This window comes from Adelges cooleyi, unplaced genomic scaffold (assembly GCF_023614345.1).
Source record: "Adelges cooleyi isolate 19-005CV unplaced genomic scaffold, UGA_ACOO_1.1 ACOO_flye_CR_arks_rails_tigmint_CR_PRNA_25, whole genome shotgun sequence".
Classification (NCBI taxonomy): domain Eukaryota; kingdom Metazoa; phylum Arthropoda; class Insecta; order Hemiptera; family Adelgidae; genus Adelges; species Adelges cooleyi.
The window spans coordinates 1,631,642-1,653,186 of record NW_026095915.1 but is presented as its reverse complement, the minus strand read 5'-3'; the positions used below and the strand labels follow the sequence as shown (position 1 = coordinate 1,653,186).

Here is a 21,545-nt window from a genome sequence, read left to right as displayed (position 1 = left end):
ATATGATTGTACTAATAAGTATAAACTCAAGTTTTAGCTTCAATTAAAATGTTGTTGGTTACCTTAAGGTCTAAAGTGAAATACATATTAATTAGCTGATATTATTAAATCAGTGATGTATATAATTCTTCTAAAAATAATAAAATTAAAAACACACAGTAAAACTCAAGTTTTAGTGCTAGTCAACATGCGTAGTGAGACGTTGTCACTTTAACATAATAGAAATGCCTAATACAATTTAACGTTGTTACTTTCAATTTATCGGAGTTAACAAATTAATTATTTTATTGGTATGAGCTTAATATAATATGTTACTAAATTTAAAAAAAATTGGATATTTGATCTTTATGGCAATTTGATACTTGAAAAAGTGGTTGGTACACTAAAAAATGCCCACTAGCACCATCAAAACATATTGGAAAATAATTTTTACATAATATAATAAAAGTCTGAGCGAAAAACACGGTAAAAAATATGAAGCTCGATTTTTCAGGTCAGTTTAATTTGTATGCATAGTATTGAGTGCACATTTCTATAAAATAATTTAGTATCGTAGATCTATTTATATGGACTTGTTTTTAGAGTTAGGATACCTATCATTTCAAACCTTCGCAATAACCTAATACCAACGTAAATGACGCCTGCGTGGTGTTAAAAATAATTACAATGTTTGACACACATTTTAAATAAATCATACAAAATTTATAATTCTAAGTTTAAAGAAATATACAAATGTTAAAAATATTTCATAAAGAAAAATAATATTAATAATAATAATACATTTATATTATAAGCAAAACACGCCAAACAACCACTAAAGGCCTATAGGGTAAACGAAAGAAACATGCGGTGATCATTTGATTAAAAGAAAACAAAATTAAACTTTACCAGTAGCATATGTTATATAAAGTTGTGAGTAACTCACTTCACACATTTTATTTACAAATTAATAAATATAATTTATTGATAGCGCAAGCATTTGTGTCGTGTGAAACTGAATTTTTTGGAAAATGACTTAAGGCATACATCACATTTATAATGCTTTTCGCCAGTGTGCATGCGTTTGTGTTTTGTAAGGTGGGATTTATCAGAAAATGACTTTAAACACACATCACATTTATAAGGTTTTTCGCCGGTGTGAATGCGTACGTGTATTGTAAGGCCGTTACTTCGAGAAAATGACTTCAAGCATACATCACATTTGTAGGGCTTTTCTCCAGTGTGTATGCGTTTGTGTTTGTTGAAAGAAGATTTATCACCAAATGACTTAAGGCACACGTTACATTTGTAGGGTTTTTCTCCAGTGTGCACGCGATTGTGTACTTCAAGGTAGTTTTTTTGAGAAAATGACTTCAAACACACATCACATTTATAAGGCTTTTCTCCAGTGTGTATGCGTTTGTGTTTTGAGAGATCGGCACATTGAGAAAATGACTTCAAACACACATTACATTTATAAGGCTTTTCTCCAGTGTGTATGCGTTTGTGTTTTGAGAGATCGGTACATTGAGAAAATGACTTCAAACACACATTACATTTATAAGGTTTTTCGCCAGTGTGCACCCGTTTGTGTGTTGTGAGAGAATATTTTACAGAAAACGATCTAAGGCACACATTACATTTATAGGGTTTTTCCCCGGTGTGCACGCGTTCGTGTGTTACAAGGTTGCGTTTATTAGGAAATGACTTAAGGCACACATCACATTCGTAAGGCTTTTCACCTGTGTGCACACGTTTGTGTCTTGTGAGGCTGGACTTCTCAGAAAAAGACTTAGAGCACACAGCACAGGTGTAGGGCTTTTCTCCGGTGTGAACCCGTTTGTGTACTGTGAGATTGGATTTTGTAAAAAACGACTTTAGGCACACGTTACATTTGAAGTGCTTTTCTTTGGTGTGCATGTGTACATGGGTTTTAAGGTTGGATTTTTCAGCAAACGACTTTGAGCAGACATCGCATTTATAAGGCTTTTCTCCGGTGTGCACGCGTTCGTGACATCTGAGAGTGGATTTTACAGAAAATGACTTAAAACACACATTACATTCGTAGGGCTTTTCACCAGTGTGTACGCGTTCGTGATTTGTTAATTTTGAGCGTTCACGAAATGATTTAAAGCAAACGTTACATTTGTAGGGTTTTTCACCTGTGTGCACACGTTCATGTCCGGTGAGAGCGGATTTTCCAGAAAATGTCTTAAGGCACACGTTACATTTGAAGGGCTTTTCTCCTGTGTGTACGCGTTTGTGTTGTGTCAGGTTGCATTTTACAGAAAATTGCTTTAAACACACATCGCATTTATAAGGTTTTTCGCCGGTGTGAATGCGTACGTGTTTTGTAAGGTGGTGTTGATAAGAAAATGACTTTAAACACACAGCACATTTATAAGGTTTTTCGCCAGTGTGCACGCGTTTGTGTTTTGTGAGGTTTGTTCTATCATTAAATAACTTTAGACACACGTTACATTTGTAGAGATTTTCTCCAGTGTGTATGCGTTTGTGTTTTGTGAGGCCGGTACATTGAGTAAATGACTTTGAACACACATCGCATTTGTAGGGTCGGCTGATGTTTGTGTATCTGTCAGTAAACTTATTGCGATTTATAGTGTTTGGTTTCCGCAGAGAGTGTTTTTTTGTTAGACTTTCGTGGGATTTCATGATATGTAAACTTATTTGTTTTTTGGTGTTATACGACATTTGACATAAATTACATTGGAATAAAAGCCGTTTTTTTATATCTTCTTTGCTATATTTCGATGCTGTTTGTTTATTGCCTTCATTTCTCGTACGGTTAACACCACTACAACAAAATATTGATGAACAATTAACAATATTGTATTAAAAAAATATATATACTTCTCACAATTGCATATGATTAATATATATTCTATTTTGACCTAAGTAAACGAATTTAATGTACAAAAAGTCCAGCTTAATAAATAAATCGCTTCATGTAAAAAGGGCCTTAGTCTTTAACTTTAAACTTGTGGAAAAATGAAAAAAAAAAAACGTTTGATATGTTTCAAAAAGCATAAACATATAAGGGCTTTATCAAAGATAATAGATATTAAACAGTAAAATTACATTTTGAAAAACAATATTATTATATTCAAAAGCAGTCTAGATTATTAGTATTTAAGTATAGTGGACTTAGACCATTTTTACAAAAATCAATAATTTTCTTAGTAATTTCTGGTTATGGGACTAAATTTTTTTTTAACATGAATCAATGCTTCTAAGTAAAGTGATAACGAATCTGTAATAATCACGTTTATGATAAAATGGTGACTTAGGCCCTTTTTGCATGAAGCGATTCAAATTTAAGTCATCTAGTTTAATGGATGTAGATATTACCGTTTGTGTACATTTAAAGCAAAAATTTTCTGTTTTTAAGAAAACTCTTTAATTCTTAGATGTAAAAGTGTATCCTGTTTTTAAAAATTGGATATCAATCTTAAAACTTGCACTCCGAATTTAAAAATATATAAATAGTTGGATCGCGAATTAGACAGTATCTACGATGATAATACATGATGTATGTATAATTAATTGATTTTACACTTTAATTATAACGATAAAACCATTGATAATTTAATATATAATATAGTACTTACATAGTAACAACAGTACTTTCAACGACTTGTTTTCCAGTGCTTTTCTGGGTTAATAGTTGTGCACTATGTGAATGTGTAATGTGTCGGGCCACTTTCTTTTTTGAAGAAAATAACTTTTTGCATACATCGCATACAAATGACTGTATCTCATCCATGAGACTATTTCTTTCAGCTTCAATCACAGACTCGAAATAAAGTCCATTCACTAAGTCCACTTCGACTTTGACCATTGTTTCGTTGCACATTTCTCCGGCACTAAGAATAAAAAATATACATAAAAAGGAAAGCGAAAATATCAGCTACGCTGCCTACGAGCAATCAATATTAAAAAAAAAAATAGATTTATGTATTAACTATCACCGGTGGATATATAAAGTTTGAAAAATTGATATTCATAAAATAACTAGTATGAAAAACAACTCCAAGAATACAAATATTTTTTTGTTTATAAGGCGTCTTATTAATATTATCTATTATATTATTTATCTAAAAATTAGGTTCTATGATACATAAATCAAAGCCCATATAAAAGGATTGACCGTATTCAACACAGAATGGTTGGCGCACAGAATATTATATACGATAAGCAATATGGAAAACAGTTTTAGATAGACCAATATTTGAAAATTCGACGTGCACGGGGTCAGCAAATACATTTTTTTTTAAATTACTGATTTATTAATCACAGTAATTAAATTGTACATAGACAAAAGTACACATGAAATATTATTAAAAATAAAAATGATGTTATCGTGTTTTGTTTTTGATTTGTAAATGAAAATTATAGAACGTTTAGGGGTAGCCAAATATTTTTTTTTTTAACAACATCTATTATAAATATTTTATTTTAAAATATATATTACTTGTATGCATTCCCATTGTTCGTTTTTTGTTGTTCACTATTTTCTACAACATCAAAAGTGGACTTGTAGTGATTATCATCAGTCTCACATTCTTTATTTTTAATTCTTGTCTCGTCTCCTATTTCATTAAGTCTAAAACACAAGATACATTAAAAAAAATTAGTTTGTCAACTTACAATGTTCATTTTACGAAAAATAATATAATTCAAGTTTAAGCCTTACACCGGAGATGTCTTTCCAGTACTAAAAATGAAAATGATCATATAGAATTATAATACTATTTATTTAGACTGGTCAGACCCTTAAAATATTACTCGTATTTTGTAACTTAAATCCACCCGAATAACATTATTAAAACCCGGCCTTAATTAAACAATTTTTTAAGAACCCTGGATTAGACCAAACCAATATATTTACTTTTTTTTTTTTCGGCCACTCAAAAAAATTATAAAATGTATCTAAATCCAAATTTGGCACCGTTAAGACATGTATAAAAAAAATTGATACCAATTTGGTTAGAATAAAATAATGATAATTCGTAACAAAATGGTTTAATAAAAATATGTTTTTATGATTATTATTTTCTTTTTTAACAAGTGATTTTTTACTTCCTAAGTATTTTAATTAATAAATTTAATTTTTATTAACACTGAACATTTTTATTAGTATTATTTTATTAGACCATTGAAACGTTGAGCTGAACTAAGTATAAAAATTGGTAACGGTCTGGGCTTTCTCAGTTGGGTCTGGGTCTGCTTAGGACCAGACTTTTTAGTTTAAAAAATAAAAACCATACTATTGGTGTTAACTCCATTAGTATGGTGCATTGGTGCACAACATTAGAATGTTATGTAATAAAATATATTACCTATATTCATCTCCGTCAATATTTTCTGCCGTAAATTGTTCTGTCGTATCCTCATCTTCTTCCTCTATTTTGATCACGATACCGCGGTTAAAATCATCCATTTTAATTCTTAGCTAGTTTCTCTCTTCTTTAATTCTAGAACACAAAGAATATTTTCAAAAATAAGGTTAAGAACTTATAATTAATCCATAAAAAAGATTTTAGCCCGAGTTTAAGCATATTTAATTGAAACATGAGTGAGGGCAGTAGTTTTAGTAAAAAAACAATGTAAAATGGGAAAATGATTAAAATATTAGAAAATTGTATTAGTTATGGCCAGTATAAAATACACCATACTTTTTAAATAAAATACTAGTCTTACTAATGCAAAGAAAAAATGAGAACTTAATCACAAATTAACTCCACCAAATTTGTTTCCCTTTTGCTCTAAATAATAAATTTAAAATTCTTTTTATTATAAGGGAAACAGATTATATTTGATAAGAAAGTACATGGTATACCATAATATATATATGATTATACATTGATTAGTTTAATAAATAAAACTATAAAACCAATGATACTTACATAAAAATATTACACAATTACAATTTACAATGAATGCTTATTTGAGTACACTTTCTCGACAAGGATTTGATTTTATGAATTTAGACACCAAGCAACAGCCAAGAGGTAGAAAATCACAATGACACAGGTAGCCTTATGTTCTTTATAACAACATGTAAGCCATGGTGGGACAATAACAAGGGAAGTATTGGCTGCACCTCCCACAATCAACATTCCACTGTCTCCACATTCCTCACTTGGGCCTATACCACAAACAGGTATACTCAAGAATCAAGATTAAAACCTTAAAGTATACTAGCCTGTACTGTCGCAGGGAGCAAAATTAATAGAAAGAGAACCCTGAGAATCTCATGGATTAAAAATTGTAAAGATACGGAATAATGAATTTTATTCTGGTGGTTAAAATAATTGAAATGGTTAAGACATGAAATGAAAATATGTATTTAAACAAAGTGTTTTTTTTTTAATTAGAACATTATTATTGAACGTGTTATTAAAAAATGAATAATATATACACATTGGAATTAATTAATAATTAAAAGACCTATTGTATTTGCTATATGAAATTGTAAAGCATTTGAGTAAAAGTATTTAAGTAAATTTATTTTAATTTTTTAGATAGACATATAGTTTTAAACAGATTTTATATGGATATTGAACAACGAATACTATTAAGGAGACAATAAGAGACAATAATTAAAATACTAGACAAATTTTTTATTTAGTCAGCAAAAATTTCACCATATTTTTTAAAGAAAATACTATTCTTACTTATGTAAATAAATAAGAACTTAATCACAAATTTACTGGACCAAAAATTTTAATTTGTTTCCCTCTTGCTCTAAATAATAAATTAAAAGTATTTTTTATTTTCTGGGACCTAATTCATAATTACTATTTTATAATGACTATAGCTGGTGTTTAAGCGTTATTAAATAAATCATAAGGATTCAAAAGTTTAGTAAAAAATGGTCTAAAAGTATGACAAGCAACATTTTTCTATTGGTTAACTAACTGGATTAGATTTTTAATTTTTGTTTTGTAAAATCAATGTGTATTTTACTGGGTTAATATTTTACAAAAAATATTTATAAAGGAAAAAAATTTTAATTCTTTTTGAAAACCAATGAGTAGAAAACATTATCAATGCGTTTTTCATGGTAAACGAGTCAATGTATTACATTAGAAAAAGGTAGCACCTACTAAGCTGTAAACTTGACGTGATATCATCCCTATGACCATTGATAGCGCTTTTCATGCTATAAGTCTTCAGTTAAAAAATGAATGTATGTAAATAATTTAACATGTTTAACTAAATACAGAATATCAAATCAATAAACTGTGTAGGTAAATAACTAATAAATTTGTTAAAATAAATACAAATTTTATAATCAATGAAATAATGTAATTATTAATCAATATTGTTAATAATGCAATTAACAATCATTGGCAAGAAGATAATAAAAGTATAGAAGATAGATGAAACAAACTCAAAAAAACGCTTAAAGAGAATGCTAACAATATTTTAGGAGTAAAAAGAAATGACGCAAAGAAACCATGGATAACTGATGAAATCATAACATTAATGGAGGAGAGGAGGAAGTTTAAAAATGATAGTAATACAAGTAACCAACATAAATATAAGAAACTTAGGAATTTAATACAGCGAAAGGTAAAATTCGCCAAAGAACAATGGCTAAATGACATATGTCAAGATGTTGGAGAATATATTAAACGAGGACAGAGTGATCTAGCATTCACAAAAATACGAAAATTCTTTCAAGAACAAGGTAAAAGAAATAAAGGTACAAATGCCTTGTTAAGCAAAGATGGAAAAATACTTATGGAGCAGTAAGTAAAACGATGGAAAGAATATTTGGAGGAATTATACAATGGAAATCTAAATGAAAGTGTGTTGGAAAAGGAAGAACTTTAGAAAAGGACGATAAAGGCGAGTATATTCTTCAGTCAGAATTCGATGCAATGCAATTCGATGCATATGTAATGAAATATATCGAAGAGGGGTGATGATAAACGACTTTAAACACGAATTAGTCGTAACGTTACAAAAAAAAAAAAGGAACGATTAAATGCGAAGAACACAGAACAATAAATCTTACATCTCACGCTTCGAAGATATTATGTAGAATAATTAAGACACGAATAGAGAGTAAAATTGACTCAAATCTAGGGAATGACCAGTTTGGTTTTAGAAAAGATATAGGTACTAGAGAAGCAATTCTATCATTGAGAATCCTAATAGAAAAACCACTAAGAGTAAGTAAAGATGTTTTAATAGTTTTTGTCGACCTTGAAAAGGCTTTTGACAATGTAAACTAGGAAAAAATGTTTGATATATTAAAAAGACTAGGAATAACATACAATGATCGTAGAGTTATATACAACCTATACAAGAATCAAGTGATCCAAGTACGACTAGATGGAATAGAAGAAGTAGCAAGAATTGGTAAGGTTAGGTTAGGTAAGGGATTAAGGCAAAGATACATTCTGTCCCCTATTTTGTTTAATATGTATATTGAAGAAGCTATAAAAGAAATAAAAGAAGTAATACAAGTAGGAGTCAGAGTAGGTGGACAAAAAGTAATAGCACTTCGCTTTGCAGATGATATAGCGTTTTGCACTGAAAAAGAAGAAGACTTGCATATATTACTTGAGAAAACGGAAGATATCTTAGGAAATTACAGAATGAAATTAAACAAAAATAAGACCAAAGTTATGTCATGTAGCAAATTAAATAAAAAGCAGCTTAACATAAATATTTAAGGTGAACCTATTGAACAAGTGCAAAGCTACTGCTATCTTGGCAGTAAAATAAACGACGACGGTAAAAGCAAGTTAGACATAGTAAATAGGATTGCACAAGGAAAAAGAGCATTTCAAAACAAAAACCACTTTTTAACGACAAACAGTGTGGGGCTAGACACAAGGAAAAACTTTTTGAAAATATACGTATGGAGTGTAACACTATACGGATGCAAGACCTGGACAATAAGCGCAACTGAGAAGAAAAAATTAGAAGCATATGAAATTTGGTGTTACCAGAAGATGCTCAAGATTATATGGAGCGACTGAGTAACAAATGAAGAAGTTTTGGGACGAATTAAAGAAAAAAGACAAATTTGGAAAATTATAACTAAAAGAAAGGATAATATGATAGGGCATACACTGCACCATGACAGTTTGCTGAAGCTGATTATTGAAGGATATGTGGATGGTAAAACTGGAAGAGGAAGACCACGAATGAAATATATTTCACAGATTATGAAGGACATGGACATAGGTAGTTATCGAGATTTGAAGGAGCTGAGTTTTAACGGAGAGGCTTGGAGAGCTGCGGCCAACCAATCGAGAGATTGAAGACCAAAACAAAAAAATAATCAATGAAAATGTTTGTCGGTACTTACCATAATTGAGCTATTATAAGGCCGTTTCCATGGACGTAAAAACACAGTTATAATAATATTATGTTTTTTAGCAATATTTGAGCAGCAATCGCAGAACTATACAAATTTCAAAACACAATAAAGTCTAAGGATCGCTTTAGGTTAGAAAAAAAATTACAGACAATCTAGGTACTTGATAATGTGGTTTATACCACGGTTATAAAGAACGGTTCTTTTTAACCGTGGTTTTTAACGTGTGAGACAAATGATAACAGCGACTGCCTTCATTTCGCCGTTATCATTAATTGTCGCACACGCATAAACATCATTATCAAGTAGATTGTTTTCTGTAAAATATGTTTTGCATTCTCACCAGAAGCGATCGATATTAATTTTTCGAAAAGTTGATTCGTCGTTGTATGTTAATAGGAACTTACATATTATTAAAAAACATAATAGGTATTAAGTGTGTAATTTTACAACTGTGTCTTTAGTTCATAGCCTTGGAAGAATTACCAGACTCAATTAATATACTACTCTGTGGCAGTTTGTCAATCTTTATATTTTACAAGTGTGATAAAAATCAAACTTATATTATTTAAAAAGTCTTCACTTATTTAAAATACATCTTCCTGGATTGATTTCGACTTCGAACAACAAATAAATTTCTTATTCTGGTACTAGTGACTAGGACTATTACACAGCTGAATAATAGTAAGTACCGACAAACATTTTCATTGATTATATAATTTACATTTATTTTAATGAATTAATTAGTTATTTACCTACAGTTTACAAATTTGATATTACGTATATTGTTAAGCAAGTTGCTAAACTAATAGAACAATGTTGCTGGTCGTCATACTTTTTTACTAAAACGTCTAACTCACACTGATTCTTTAAATATGCCTAAACGCCAGCTATAGTCATTTAAAATATTAATTATGGGGTATTATGCTAATTATTGGAAATATGCTTTGTGTTCTATAGTTAAAGAAGTGCGAAACTAGCTAAGAATTCAAATTAAAGTGGATGATTGTAACTGCGGTACCAACATCAAAATAGAGAAAGAAAATAAGGATACAATAAAGCGCTTTACTGAAGCCTTAGTGAAAGAAACAAAACTGTATAACATTGAAAAATCATACAAAAGTTGTTTTACAACCCACAATGATAAAAAAAAACAATAATTGAGGATTCTTATAAGTAACGTGATTTTAAATACATTTTATTTAAAACAAATTATAATATGATATTGATAGCTAGGATTTCTGCAGCTAAAATTATGTTAAAAAATAAAAATGTATATGTTTTGCATCTATTAAATGTATCAAATAATTAACAACAACAATAAACTGAACTTGGTTGTTCGGTTTAATTACATCCCCTGGGAAATATTGTAATTGTAAGTTTTATAATTTTAATTACAAATAATATATTTTATTTTTTAGAGTTACTGAAGAGAAAATTAAAGACGAACTGATGATTATAACAGCTGTCCCCTAAACAAAATAGATGAACAAAAAGAAGATATAAAAGAGCACATTACAGAAGCCTTAAAGATCGAACCAAGTCTGACTTACTTGGAAAAATCACATAATAGCTGCGAGACAGTCCAGAACGATCTTCATAACACATTCGACGGGATTTCATACAAGTAATGCAATTTATAAATTCAAATATTTCATATTGCTATTATGGTGTAATGTTACGGACCCACCCTTTTCATGGCTAATAGTGACTCCCCGGCGGGGTTAAGGTAACTGTACTTCTTTCTGTTGGCACGAGTACTACGCTCTGAGGAATAACAAACAGGACATTCAAATAAGTTTTCGTTTTAATTGAATATAAACAAACACAATATTAAACAAAAAAAATGAAGAGTCTATAACTTTGTTTAACAAAACAAAAATTTGCATTGAATTATCTGCTAAACCTAAATTTTCCAAACAGTAATGCGACGCCCATATTAAAAAAAATGTATACTAGTCTTGTAGTTGTTCATACCAGTTTTGTTGTACATTTTTTGCAACACTAATTTTGCAAAAGTCACTGAGAGCAACTAGTACACAGTTCTATGTTAACATTCATTGATCGTAGCCATTATTTTCTATTAAAGTTTTGAGTTTATTTGTAAATTTTTTGTTTTTAGTATGGAAGAAACGTACAAAGAAACTGTAGTCAAAGAAGAAATTGATTTAGTTGATGGAAATTATTTTGAGTCAACAACAAACTACAATTTGGACGAGATACAACTATATGTCTGCGATTAGATATTTTTAATTTATTTTTTGTTTACTTAAATCTTTGTACATGTTTATGTAACTTTATTTATTTATTTGAATAATTATAGGACAGTTAAATATTTATTAAGCACCTATAATATTTTGTTGACGTGACAACGTCTTATTGCGATCATTGATCAATAATCATTTAAGAACATTATTCATTAGGTTACATTAAGTCTTAGTTAAATGCCACTATGATACATTTTTTGTTATTGATTCATTTCAAGAGCGGAATCGGTAAAAATGTACATTTTAAATATTATAGTGCATTAATTTCATTTGATTACATTTTTTTAATACTCCCTATTGGCTTGTACGTATCTTCAATTGACTACTTTTTAATTATACTCTTTTACTTTAGTATTAGTGTATACAGTTTTTAATGACAACTATCACTAGTATTGGGTCGTTCCACGCAAAATCGGTCGCGATTTGTGAGTCATGTCTCTAATTTTCTTCAAATTTGGAGGGTCAATGGAAGACTCTAAGTAATGGGAAATCTAAAATTTTAGCACTTTTACTGAATTTTATAGCAAAAATTTCAAAAATCGTCAAATTAAATCGAGAAAAAAATCAAATTTACTTTAAGTAGTTTCTGACAATTTTTTTTTTTTTTTATCTCACAAATGTATAACCGAACATTTTTTTCTCAATTAGGTGTTTTAAAAATTAAAATTATCTTTATATTTTTAGTATATCATCTGGTAGTTGGACAAAAGAAAAATAACAAAGGTATAAAATGAAATGTCTTTTTTTTACATTATTTTTAATTATAAGAACACAATATTATCTCCGTACAACCAGAGATTAGATTTTAGCATAATATAACAATTAAATAAATAGCTGAGTGAAAAAGGGATTATATTCCTCAAATACTAACTTTGGGAAAATTAAAGAAAACCGTTTATTTTGTTTATAATTTATTATTATATTTATTTAATTCATGCTATAATTTACAAATGAAGTCTACCTTAAAGCTATAGAATATATTTATTTTTGGGATTTTATCTTTTTTTACATTTAGCTGTTCAATCAGGTATGAGCTTAATATATGTTACTAAATTTAAAAAAAAAATTGGATATGTGTTGTTTAAGGCAGTTGGATACTTAAAAAAAAGTCGTTGGTATACTTAAAATGCCCACTAGCACCATCTAAACATTTTGGAAAATATTTTTTACATAACATGATAATATTTTACAGGTCAGTTATATTTTTATGTATAATATTAGGTGCACTCATTTCTATAAAATAGTATAGTGACGAAGATTTATTTATATGGACTTTGAGTGTTTATAGAGTTAGGATAACTATTATTTCAAATCTTAATAATAAGATACAAGTTACAGTTATTTAATAATGTACAAAATGTAAAAGCTTTTACAACAAAAATCGCAACAAAGTAAAATCAACAGGTATTGCTTTAATGATGTATAAAAATACAATAATACAATTTTTAAGTTATAACTTATTGGAAAATAGTACAATTAGTACAAAACTTGTGAAGCATGTTCTTAAGACAGTACTATTTATAACGACTTGACGTACAGAATTCCTATTTAAAGCTAAATACCTATCTATTTAACTTATTAAATCGTTTTTATCAAACTATCGAAAATCGAATAAAATTTAGATTAAGTCATAGAGAAACGTTGTAAATAAATATTGCGATTCTCTAACAAATGAATTATTACTTAAAAGTTGTCAATATTATGGTACTTATTTTGACTTCAATTAAAATTAAATCAAAATACCTAACCTACAACGAACTGCTTAATTGGTAAGGGATATAATGCTAAATAGGCCTGTGTAGCGAGAAGTTGTCACATTAATATAATACCAAGTTAATGACGCCTGCATGATGTTAATAATAATTACAAAGATTAACACCAATTTTAAATAAATAATACAAAATTTGTAATAATAGTTCTGAAAATATAAACGATCGTTAAACATATTACAAAAAAAAAAATATTAATAATAATACAAGCAAAACACGCCAAACAACCACTAAAGGCCTATAGGGTAAACGAAAGAAACATGCGGTGATCATTTGATTAAAAGAAAACAAAATTAAACTTTACCAGCAGCATATGTTTTATTAAGTTGTAAGTAACCATCTTCACACATTTTATTTAAAAATTAATAAATATAAATTATTGATATCGTAAGCAATTGTGTCGTGTGAAACTGAATTTTTTGGAAAATGACTTTAGGCATACATCACATTTATAAGGCTTTTCGCCAGTGTGCATGCGTACGTGTGTTGTAAGGTGGGATTTATCAGAAAATGACTTTAAACACACATCACATTTATAAGGTTTTTCGCCGGTGTGAATGCGTACGTGTCTTGTAAGGCGGTGTTGATCAGAAAAAGACTTCAAACACACATCACATTTATAAGGTTTTTCGCCAGTGTGTACTCGTTTGTGTAGTGTAAGAGAGGATTTTACAGAAAATGACATTAGGCACACGGTGCATTTGAAGGGCTTTTCACCGGTGTGCACGCGATTGTGTACTTCAAGGTAGTTTTTTTGAGGAAATGACTTCAAACACACATCACATTTATAAAGTTTTTCGCCAGTGTGTACTCGTTTGTGTAGTGTAAGAGAGGATTTTACAGAAAATGACTTTAAACACACAGCACATTTATAAGGTTTTTCGCCAGTGTGCACGCGTTTGTGTTTTGTAAGGTCGTTACTTTGAGAAAATGACTTCAAGCATACATCACATTTATAAGGCTTTTCGCCAGTGTGCATGCGTACGTGTGTTGTAAGGTGGGATTTATCAGAAAATGACTTTAAACACACAGCACATTTATAAGGTTTTTCGCCAGTGTGCACGCGTTTGTGTTTGTAAGGTCGTTACTTTGAGAAAATGACTTCAAGCACACATCACATTTATAAGGTTTTTCGCCAGTATGCATGCGTACGTGTGTTGTAAGGTGGGATTTATCAGGAAAAGACTTCAAACACACATCACATTTATAAGGTTTTTCGCCAGTGTGTACTCGTTTGTGTAGTGTAAGAGAGGATTTTACAGAAAATGACTTTAAACACACATCACATTTATAAGGTTTTTCGCCCGTGTGAATGCGTACGTGTGTTGTAAGGTGGGATTTATCAGAAAATGACTTTAAACACACATCACATTTATAGGGCTTTTCACCGGTGTGCATGCGTTTATGTCGCTTGAGGTGATGTGTTTGTGAAAATGTTTTTAAACATACATCACATTTATAGGGCTTTTCTCCTGTGTGCACACGTTCGTGTATTATGAGAGCGTTTTTTGCAGAAAATGATTTAAGGCACACATTACATTTGTACGGATTTTTGTCCGCGTGCTTGGGTTTGTGTAGTTTGAGGTGGCCTTTTTGAGAAAACGATTTTGAGCAAACATCACAATTGTAGGGCTTCTTTCCACTTGTGTGCACGCGTTTGTGAATTATCAGTTTGGATTTTCGAGAAAATGATTGTAAGCACTCCTCACATGAGTGTTTATTCGTCAAACTTTTGTGGGATTTTGTGATATGTAAAGTTATTTGCTTCTTGGTGTTATACGACAATTGACATAAATTACATTGGAATAACGGCCTTTTTGTTATATTTTCATTGCTATACTTCGATGCTGTTTGTTTATTGGCTTCATTTCTCGTACCGCTATCACCACTACAACAAAAGTTTGACGAACAATTAACAATATTGTATTAAAAAAATATATTTTTCTCACAATTGTATAATTCTTAATATATATTCGATATTGGCCTAAGTAAACGATTTTAATGTACAAAAAGTCCAGCTTCATAAATTTTAGTCATCCAGTTGATTGAGTGTTGTGGGAGACAAGGAAGTAACCTCTACGCGGTGTCCTCTAGAAACAGTGTCCCCAAACACCGGCTAATTCTTCCCCCCCCCAGGGTTAGGTTAGGTTAGGTTAGTCTGTGTTTTCCACCTAAGGAATTGATGTGCCAACCGTACTCTTAACGTCTACTAGAATGGGATGAAAATAACTAACACACAACGTCCAAAATATCTTGGAGTAACACTAGACCGATCTCTCACCTACAGATTTCACTGTGAAAACACCAAGCATAAAATAATGACAAGAAATGGCATATTGCGGAAGCTCAGTGACTACACATGGTGTTGTAATCCTCACGTATTAAGAACTACGGCGTTAGCCTTATGCTTTTCAGCGGTAGAATATACTAGTCCGTGTGTTAATAAATAATTAACTGATATTGCTCTTTAATTTTAACAATAAAACTATGAATAATTCAATATATAAAATAGTACTTACATAAAAGTACTATCAACGACTTCTTTTCCAGTGCTTTTCTGGGTTAATAGTTGTGCACTATGTGAATGTGTAATGTGTCGGGCAACTTTCTTTTTTGAAGAAAATAACTTTTTGCATACAGCGCATACAAATGACTGTATCTCATCCATGAGACTATTTCTTTCAGCTTCAATCACAGACTCGAAATAAAGTCCATTCACTAAGTCCACTTCGACTTTGACCATTGTTTCGTTGCACATTTCTCCGGCACTAAGAATAAAAAATATACATAAAAAGGAAAGCGAAAATATCAGCTACGCTGCCTACGAGCAATCAATATTAAAAAAAAAATAGATTTATGTATTAACTATCACCGGTGGATATATAAAGTTTGAAAAATTGATATTCATAAAATAACTAGTATGAAAAAAAACTCCAAGAATACAAATATTTTTTTGTTTATAAGGCGTCTTATTAATATTATCTATTATATTATTTATCTAAAAATTAGGTTCTATGATACATGAATCAAAGCCCATATAAAAGGATTGACCGTATTCAACACAGAATGGTTGGCGCACAGAATATTATATTCGATAAGCAATATGGAAAACAGTTTTAGATAGACCAATATTTGAAAATTCGACGTGCACGGGGTCAGCAAATACATTTTTTTTTAAATTACTGATTTATTAATCACAGTAATTAAATTGTACATAGACAAAAGTACACATGAAATATTATTAAAAATTAAAATGATGTTATCGTGTTTTGTTTTTGATTTGTAAATGAAAATTATAGAACGTTTAGGGGTAGCCAAATATTGTTTTTTTTAACAACATCTATAATAAATATTTTATTTTAAAATATATATTACTTGTATGCAATCCCATCGTTCGTTTTTTGTTGTTCACTATTTTCTACTACATCAAAAGTGGACTTGTAGTGATTATCATCAGTCTCACATTCTTTATTTTGAATTCTTGTCTCGTCTCCTATTTCATTAAGTCTAAAACACAAGATACATTAAAAAAAATTAGTTTGTCAACTTACAATGTTCATTTTACGAAAAAAATATAATTCAAGTTTAAGCCTTACACCGGAGATGTCTTTCAAGTACTAAAAATGAAAATGATCATATAGAATTATAATACTATTTATTTAGACTGGTCAGACCATTAAAATATTACTCGTATTTTGTAACTTAAATCCACCCGAATAACATTATTAAAACCCGGCCTTAATTAAACAATTTTTTAAGAACCCTGGATTAGACCAAACCAATATATTTACTTTTTTTTTTTTTGGCCACTCAAAAAAATAATAAAATATATCAAAATCTAAATTTGACACCGTTAAGACGAAAAATTGATACCAATTTGGTTAGAATAAAATAATGATAATTCATAACAAAATGGTTTAATAAAAATATGTTTTTATGATTATTATTTTCTTTTTTAACAAGTGATTTTTTTACTGCCTAAGTATTTTAATTTTTATTAACACTGAACATTTTTATTAGTATTATTTTATTTGACCATTGAAATGTTGAACCGAACTAAGTATAAAAATTGGTAACGGTCTAGGCTTTCTCAGTTGGGTCTGGGTCTGCTTAGGACCAGACTTTTTAGTTCAAAAAATAAAAGCCATACTATTGGTGTTAACTCCATTAGTATGGTGCATTGGTGCACAACATTAGAATGTTATGTAATAAAATATATTACCTATATTCATCTCCGTCAATATTCTCTGCCGTAAATGGTTCTGTCGTATCCTCATCTTCTTTCTCTATTTTGATCACGATACCGCGGTTAAAATCATCCATTTTAATTCTTAGCTAGTTTCTCCCTTCTTTAATTCTAGAACACATAGAATATTTTCAAAAATAAGGTTAAGAACTTATAATTAATCCATAAAAAAGATTATAGCCTGAGTTTAAGCATATTGAATTGAAACATGAGTGAAGGCAGTAGTTTTAGTAATAAAACAATGTAAAATGGGACAATGATTAAAATATTAGAAAATTGTATTAGTTATGGCCAGTATAAAATACACCATACTTTTTAAATAAAATACTAGTCTTACTAATGCAAAGAAAAAACGAGAACTTAATCACGAATTAACTCCACCAAATTTGTTTCCCTTTTGCTCTGAATAATAAATTTAAAATTCTTCTTATTATAAGGGAAACAGATTAAACTTGATAAGAAAGTACATGGTATACCATAATATATATATGATTATACATTGATTAATTTAATAAATAAAACTATAAAACCAATGATACTTACATAAAAATATTACACAATTACAATTTACAATGAATGCTTATTTGAGTACACTTTCTCGACAAGGATTTGATTTTACGAATTTAGACACCAAGCAACAGCCAAGAGGTAGAAAATCACAATGACACAGGTAGCCTTATGTTCTTTATAAAAACATGTAAGCCATGGTGGGACAATAACAAGGGACATATTGACGGCGACTCTCACAACCACATTCCACTGTCACCACATTCCTTGCTTAGTGCCTATACCACAGGTATATTCAAGGTGACAACCTTGAAGTATACTGGCCTACTTATACTGTCGCAGGGATCACAATTAATAGAAAGAGAAACGCTGAGAATCCCATGGATAAAAAATTTAAAAGACATGGAATAATCAATTTTAATCTGGCGGTTAAGATAAGAAATTAAAATATGTATTTAAACAAGTAGAGCGTTTTTTTTTTTAATTAGAACATTATTAAATTATTATCAAACGTCATGTAATTAAAAACCAAAACGAGAGCTCACTTTCTAAAGTGTCTACCGAACCGATTTCAAATGTTGTTTTTTTGTTATAAAGTATAACATCTTCTCTACGGGGACTAAAAGACCGATTTTTTAATTGTTTTCAACCTTTTTGCTATAAGCGTTTAAATTTTTATGGTATTTTCTATTAAAATGTCTAATTTTCTGATAGCTAAATCAAAAATCGGCCCTTTAGCCCTCATAGAGAAAATAGTAAGCTTCACATAAAAATTGAATTCCGTCCAATAGATTTTATTTTATTTAGTAATGATGGTTAATCATTTCGCTGAATATTGGTTTTTTGACTTGGTTTATTCGTGCTTAAATTAAACATTTAATACAAGCTTTCATTCCTTATTATTTTTTAAATATTTTTACAACTACAAAATGTAATGTTTTTTTTCCTTTTTTTTTTTTGTAAATCACACTATCTATGATCCGTCTTATCGAAGCATTATTATTAATTAACAAGGTTTTTGTGAATCTTAAAATATAATAGTATATTTTAAATACAACTACGGGACTGAATTTGGAAAAACTTACAATTATAATAGTTTAATTAAAAAATAATTGGCCCCCAAATAATCGATATTGTTGATTTTTTATTTTTTTAACTTTATAGAGATAAAATAATACAACATGGCTGACGTTTGTTATGTTTTTTGATAATATATTTTGTATTGGGCGCATTGATGTATAAAAACAGATAACTGTTTAAACAACTAATAAGTATACAACAAAACATAAAAAAAATAAAGTTTTTTCTGATTTCTATACAATCGTGAATCACAAGTCACAACCCAAAAAAATTACACAACTAACGTTAGCGTTAATCCAGTTGTTTATCGAGAAACTAATGAAGCAAAACAAATCTATTGTAAAATTTTCAGGAGCAATATATGTATTCTGATAAGGATCTGATGTTAATGAAATTTGTCCCAGGGCACTTTTTTACACAAAAACATATTAATCAAACACATTGTTAGTTGTATCACTTATTGGGTTGTGATTTTCATTTTTTTTATTGAAATCAGATAAAACCAATCATTGTACTACAATAATTGGTAATTATTATTACTACACAATGAACGACTATAGAAAATATATTTACTTTAAATAAAATTTTAAAAAAATGTTATAAAGAACCGCCATAATCCCTATACGATTTTCTTTCTAGCAAAATATTGCATGCGCTACATTTGTATGGATTTTTTACAAAAAAAAAAAACGCACTGGTGTCTGTTGAGTTTTAGTTTACAGGCAGACATCACATTTGAATGGTCTTTCCCCGGTATGAACGCATTGGTGTACCTTCAAGTTATCTCTCTGAGTGAAACGTTTATCGCATTCATTACATTTGAATAGCTTCTCATCGGTATGAACGAACTCATGTCTCTAGTGGGTTTGGATTTGTGAAAAAGATTTTTCGCAGACATTGCATTTGAATGGTTTCTCACTAGTATGTATACTCTCATGTCTTTTCAGCTGGGATCCAAATCAAAACGTTTTCGTCCAGAAATCACTCTCAAAGTGGTTGTCGTTGTTTTTTGTATAAACTTTTTTACTGATGTCCCGATGTTTGACTGTTGTTTTTTGAGGCGGTTGTTTTTGCTTTAAACAAGACTTATGGGATTTGGCAAACTAACGGATGATGTTACTTTTGGTAGCGAACTTCTTTTGGCATATGTTGCAGTCGGACAAGCTAGATGGATCTATGTCATTCATTAGTATAGAATCAACCTGTTCATGATCTACGATTTCCATTTCCGTATTGATAACATACCCACTCAATTTGAATCGTTCAGTTTCAATGTTCCATTTCTTGAGATTTATAATGAAAACAATTTTTAGATACTTGTTGACTGTCGATTCGTACACACATATCAATATAGATATTTACTACGGCCTAAGTAAATTTTTCCTTTTTTTTTCGTTGATAAAAAAAATGTATAGCTTCAGATTTTTAAGAAAATTGTATATATGTTATAGCCACCCCCCCCCCCCCATCCTCTAGACTGTAGACCTTCAGTCTAATTTTATTTATTTACAGCACCGCCACAAGTGCTAAAAACAATAATAAATGCTTATAAAATAAAACTAAAGACTACTTGACATAGGAAAGATGGTCATCATTGGCAATATTTGTTTTGGTTTTCTTAACATATAACTCAAATACAGTTCGGTAACCAAATATACATAGTTACCTAGTTCTGAAATAATTTAAACTGGTTCTCTTCTTTAAGTTTTATAGTGAGCTCATCGTAATCATCAGTTTCATTTTTTTTTTCGATTTTAATTTTCAGCTCCTTTGACGTTTCATTATTCCTAAAAATCATAGAATGCATTAATCATTTAAACTGATAGAAAAATATGAAGCACTTACAAACAAAAGACATCGACGCTTATAAGGTAGTGTCGTAAACGACATTTTTGTCGAAAATGAGTTTTTAATATATTGGCATAAATACCACGACTCTTTATCCATTTAGCCAACTTCTTAAAAATAAAAATAAATGTTGTTTACGACCTTCTGCCTTAAAAGCGTCGATACGTGTACACTGCACATAAATTAAATCTTTTTTTTTTCAGTTTAGCACGCCTGTTGTTTTTTTTTTTATCAATCAGTACAAAATAAATTTCAAACAAACTAAATTTGAATTTAGGTAAATAAATTTAGCGTACGTAAGTAATTAATGACAAGAGTTTTTCTATGTGGAGTCCATTAACTCAACCAATATTTTTAAATTTAGTACTTAAATAACAAAATGCTTCTGAATATCTTACAAAAAAAATCATATTACCTGTTTGTATTTCCCACGGTTCTATTTTGGGGATCAACTTCTATGTGATTCTTGTAGTAACAATCTTTCTGAG

At 29.7% G+C, this 21,545-nt stretch overlaps 2 protein-coding genes and 1 long non-coding RNA gene across 4 annotated transcripts; 1 reads left to right on the top strand and 2 right to left on the bottom strand.

The window, feature by feature from the left end:
• Positions 1–790: 790 nt before the first annotated feature.
• LOC126837498 (zinc finger protein 271-like) lies at positions 791–14,366 on the bottom strand. 2 transcript variants are annotated; one of them, XM_050571417.1, is made up of 3 exons: positions 14,253–14,366; positions 13,833–13,916; positions 791–2,300 (listed from the first exon to the last, which is right to left on the bottom strand). In XM_050571417.1, exons 1-3 carry the CDS (start codon positions 14,353–14,355, stop codon positions 961–963), a joined length of 1,527 nt encoding a protein of 508 aa, XP_050427374.1. In that variant the 5' UTR covers positions 14,356–14,366; the 3' UTR covers positions 791–960. The 2 variants fall into 2 exon arrangements, with proteins under 2 accessions (XP_050427374.1, XP_050427372.1); XM_050571415.1 differs by having other exon boundaries at positions 792–2,300; positions 13,833–14,355.
• LOC126837501 (uncharacterized) lies at positions 9,645–11,679 on the top strand. The gene is made up of 4 exons (XR_007685528.1): positions 9,645–10,024; positions 10,301–10,516; positions 10,762–10,967; positions 11,463–11,679. It is a non-coding gene; the product is annotated as an uncharacterized LOC126837501 (long non-coding RNA).
• Positions 14,367–14,396: 30 nt separating the features above from the next.
• On the bottom strand, positions 14,397–20,992 carry LOC126837500 (zinc finger protein 660-like). Its single transcript, XM_050571419.1, has 5 exons — positions 20,876–20,992; positions 17,599–17,733; positions 16,752–16,883; positions 15,896–16,144; positions 14,397–15,264 (listed from the first exon to the last, which is right to left on the bottom strand). Exons 2-5 carry the CDS (start codon positions 17,697–17,699, stop codon positions 14,397–14,399), a joined length of 1,350 nt encoding a protein of 449 aa, XP_050427376.1. The 5' UTR covers positions 17,700–17,733; positions 20,876–20,992.
• Positions 20,993–21,545: the final 553 nt, after the last annotated feature.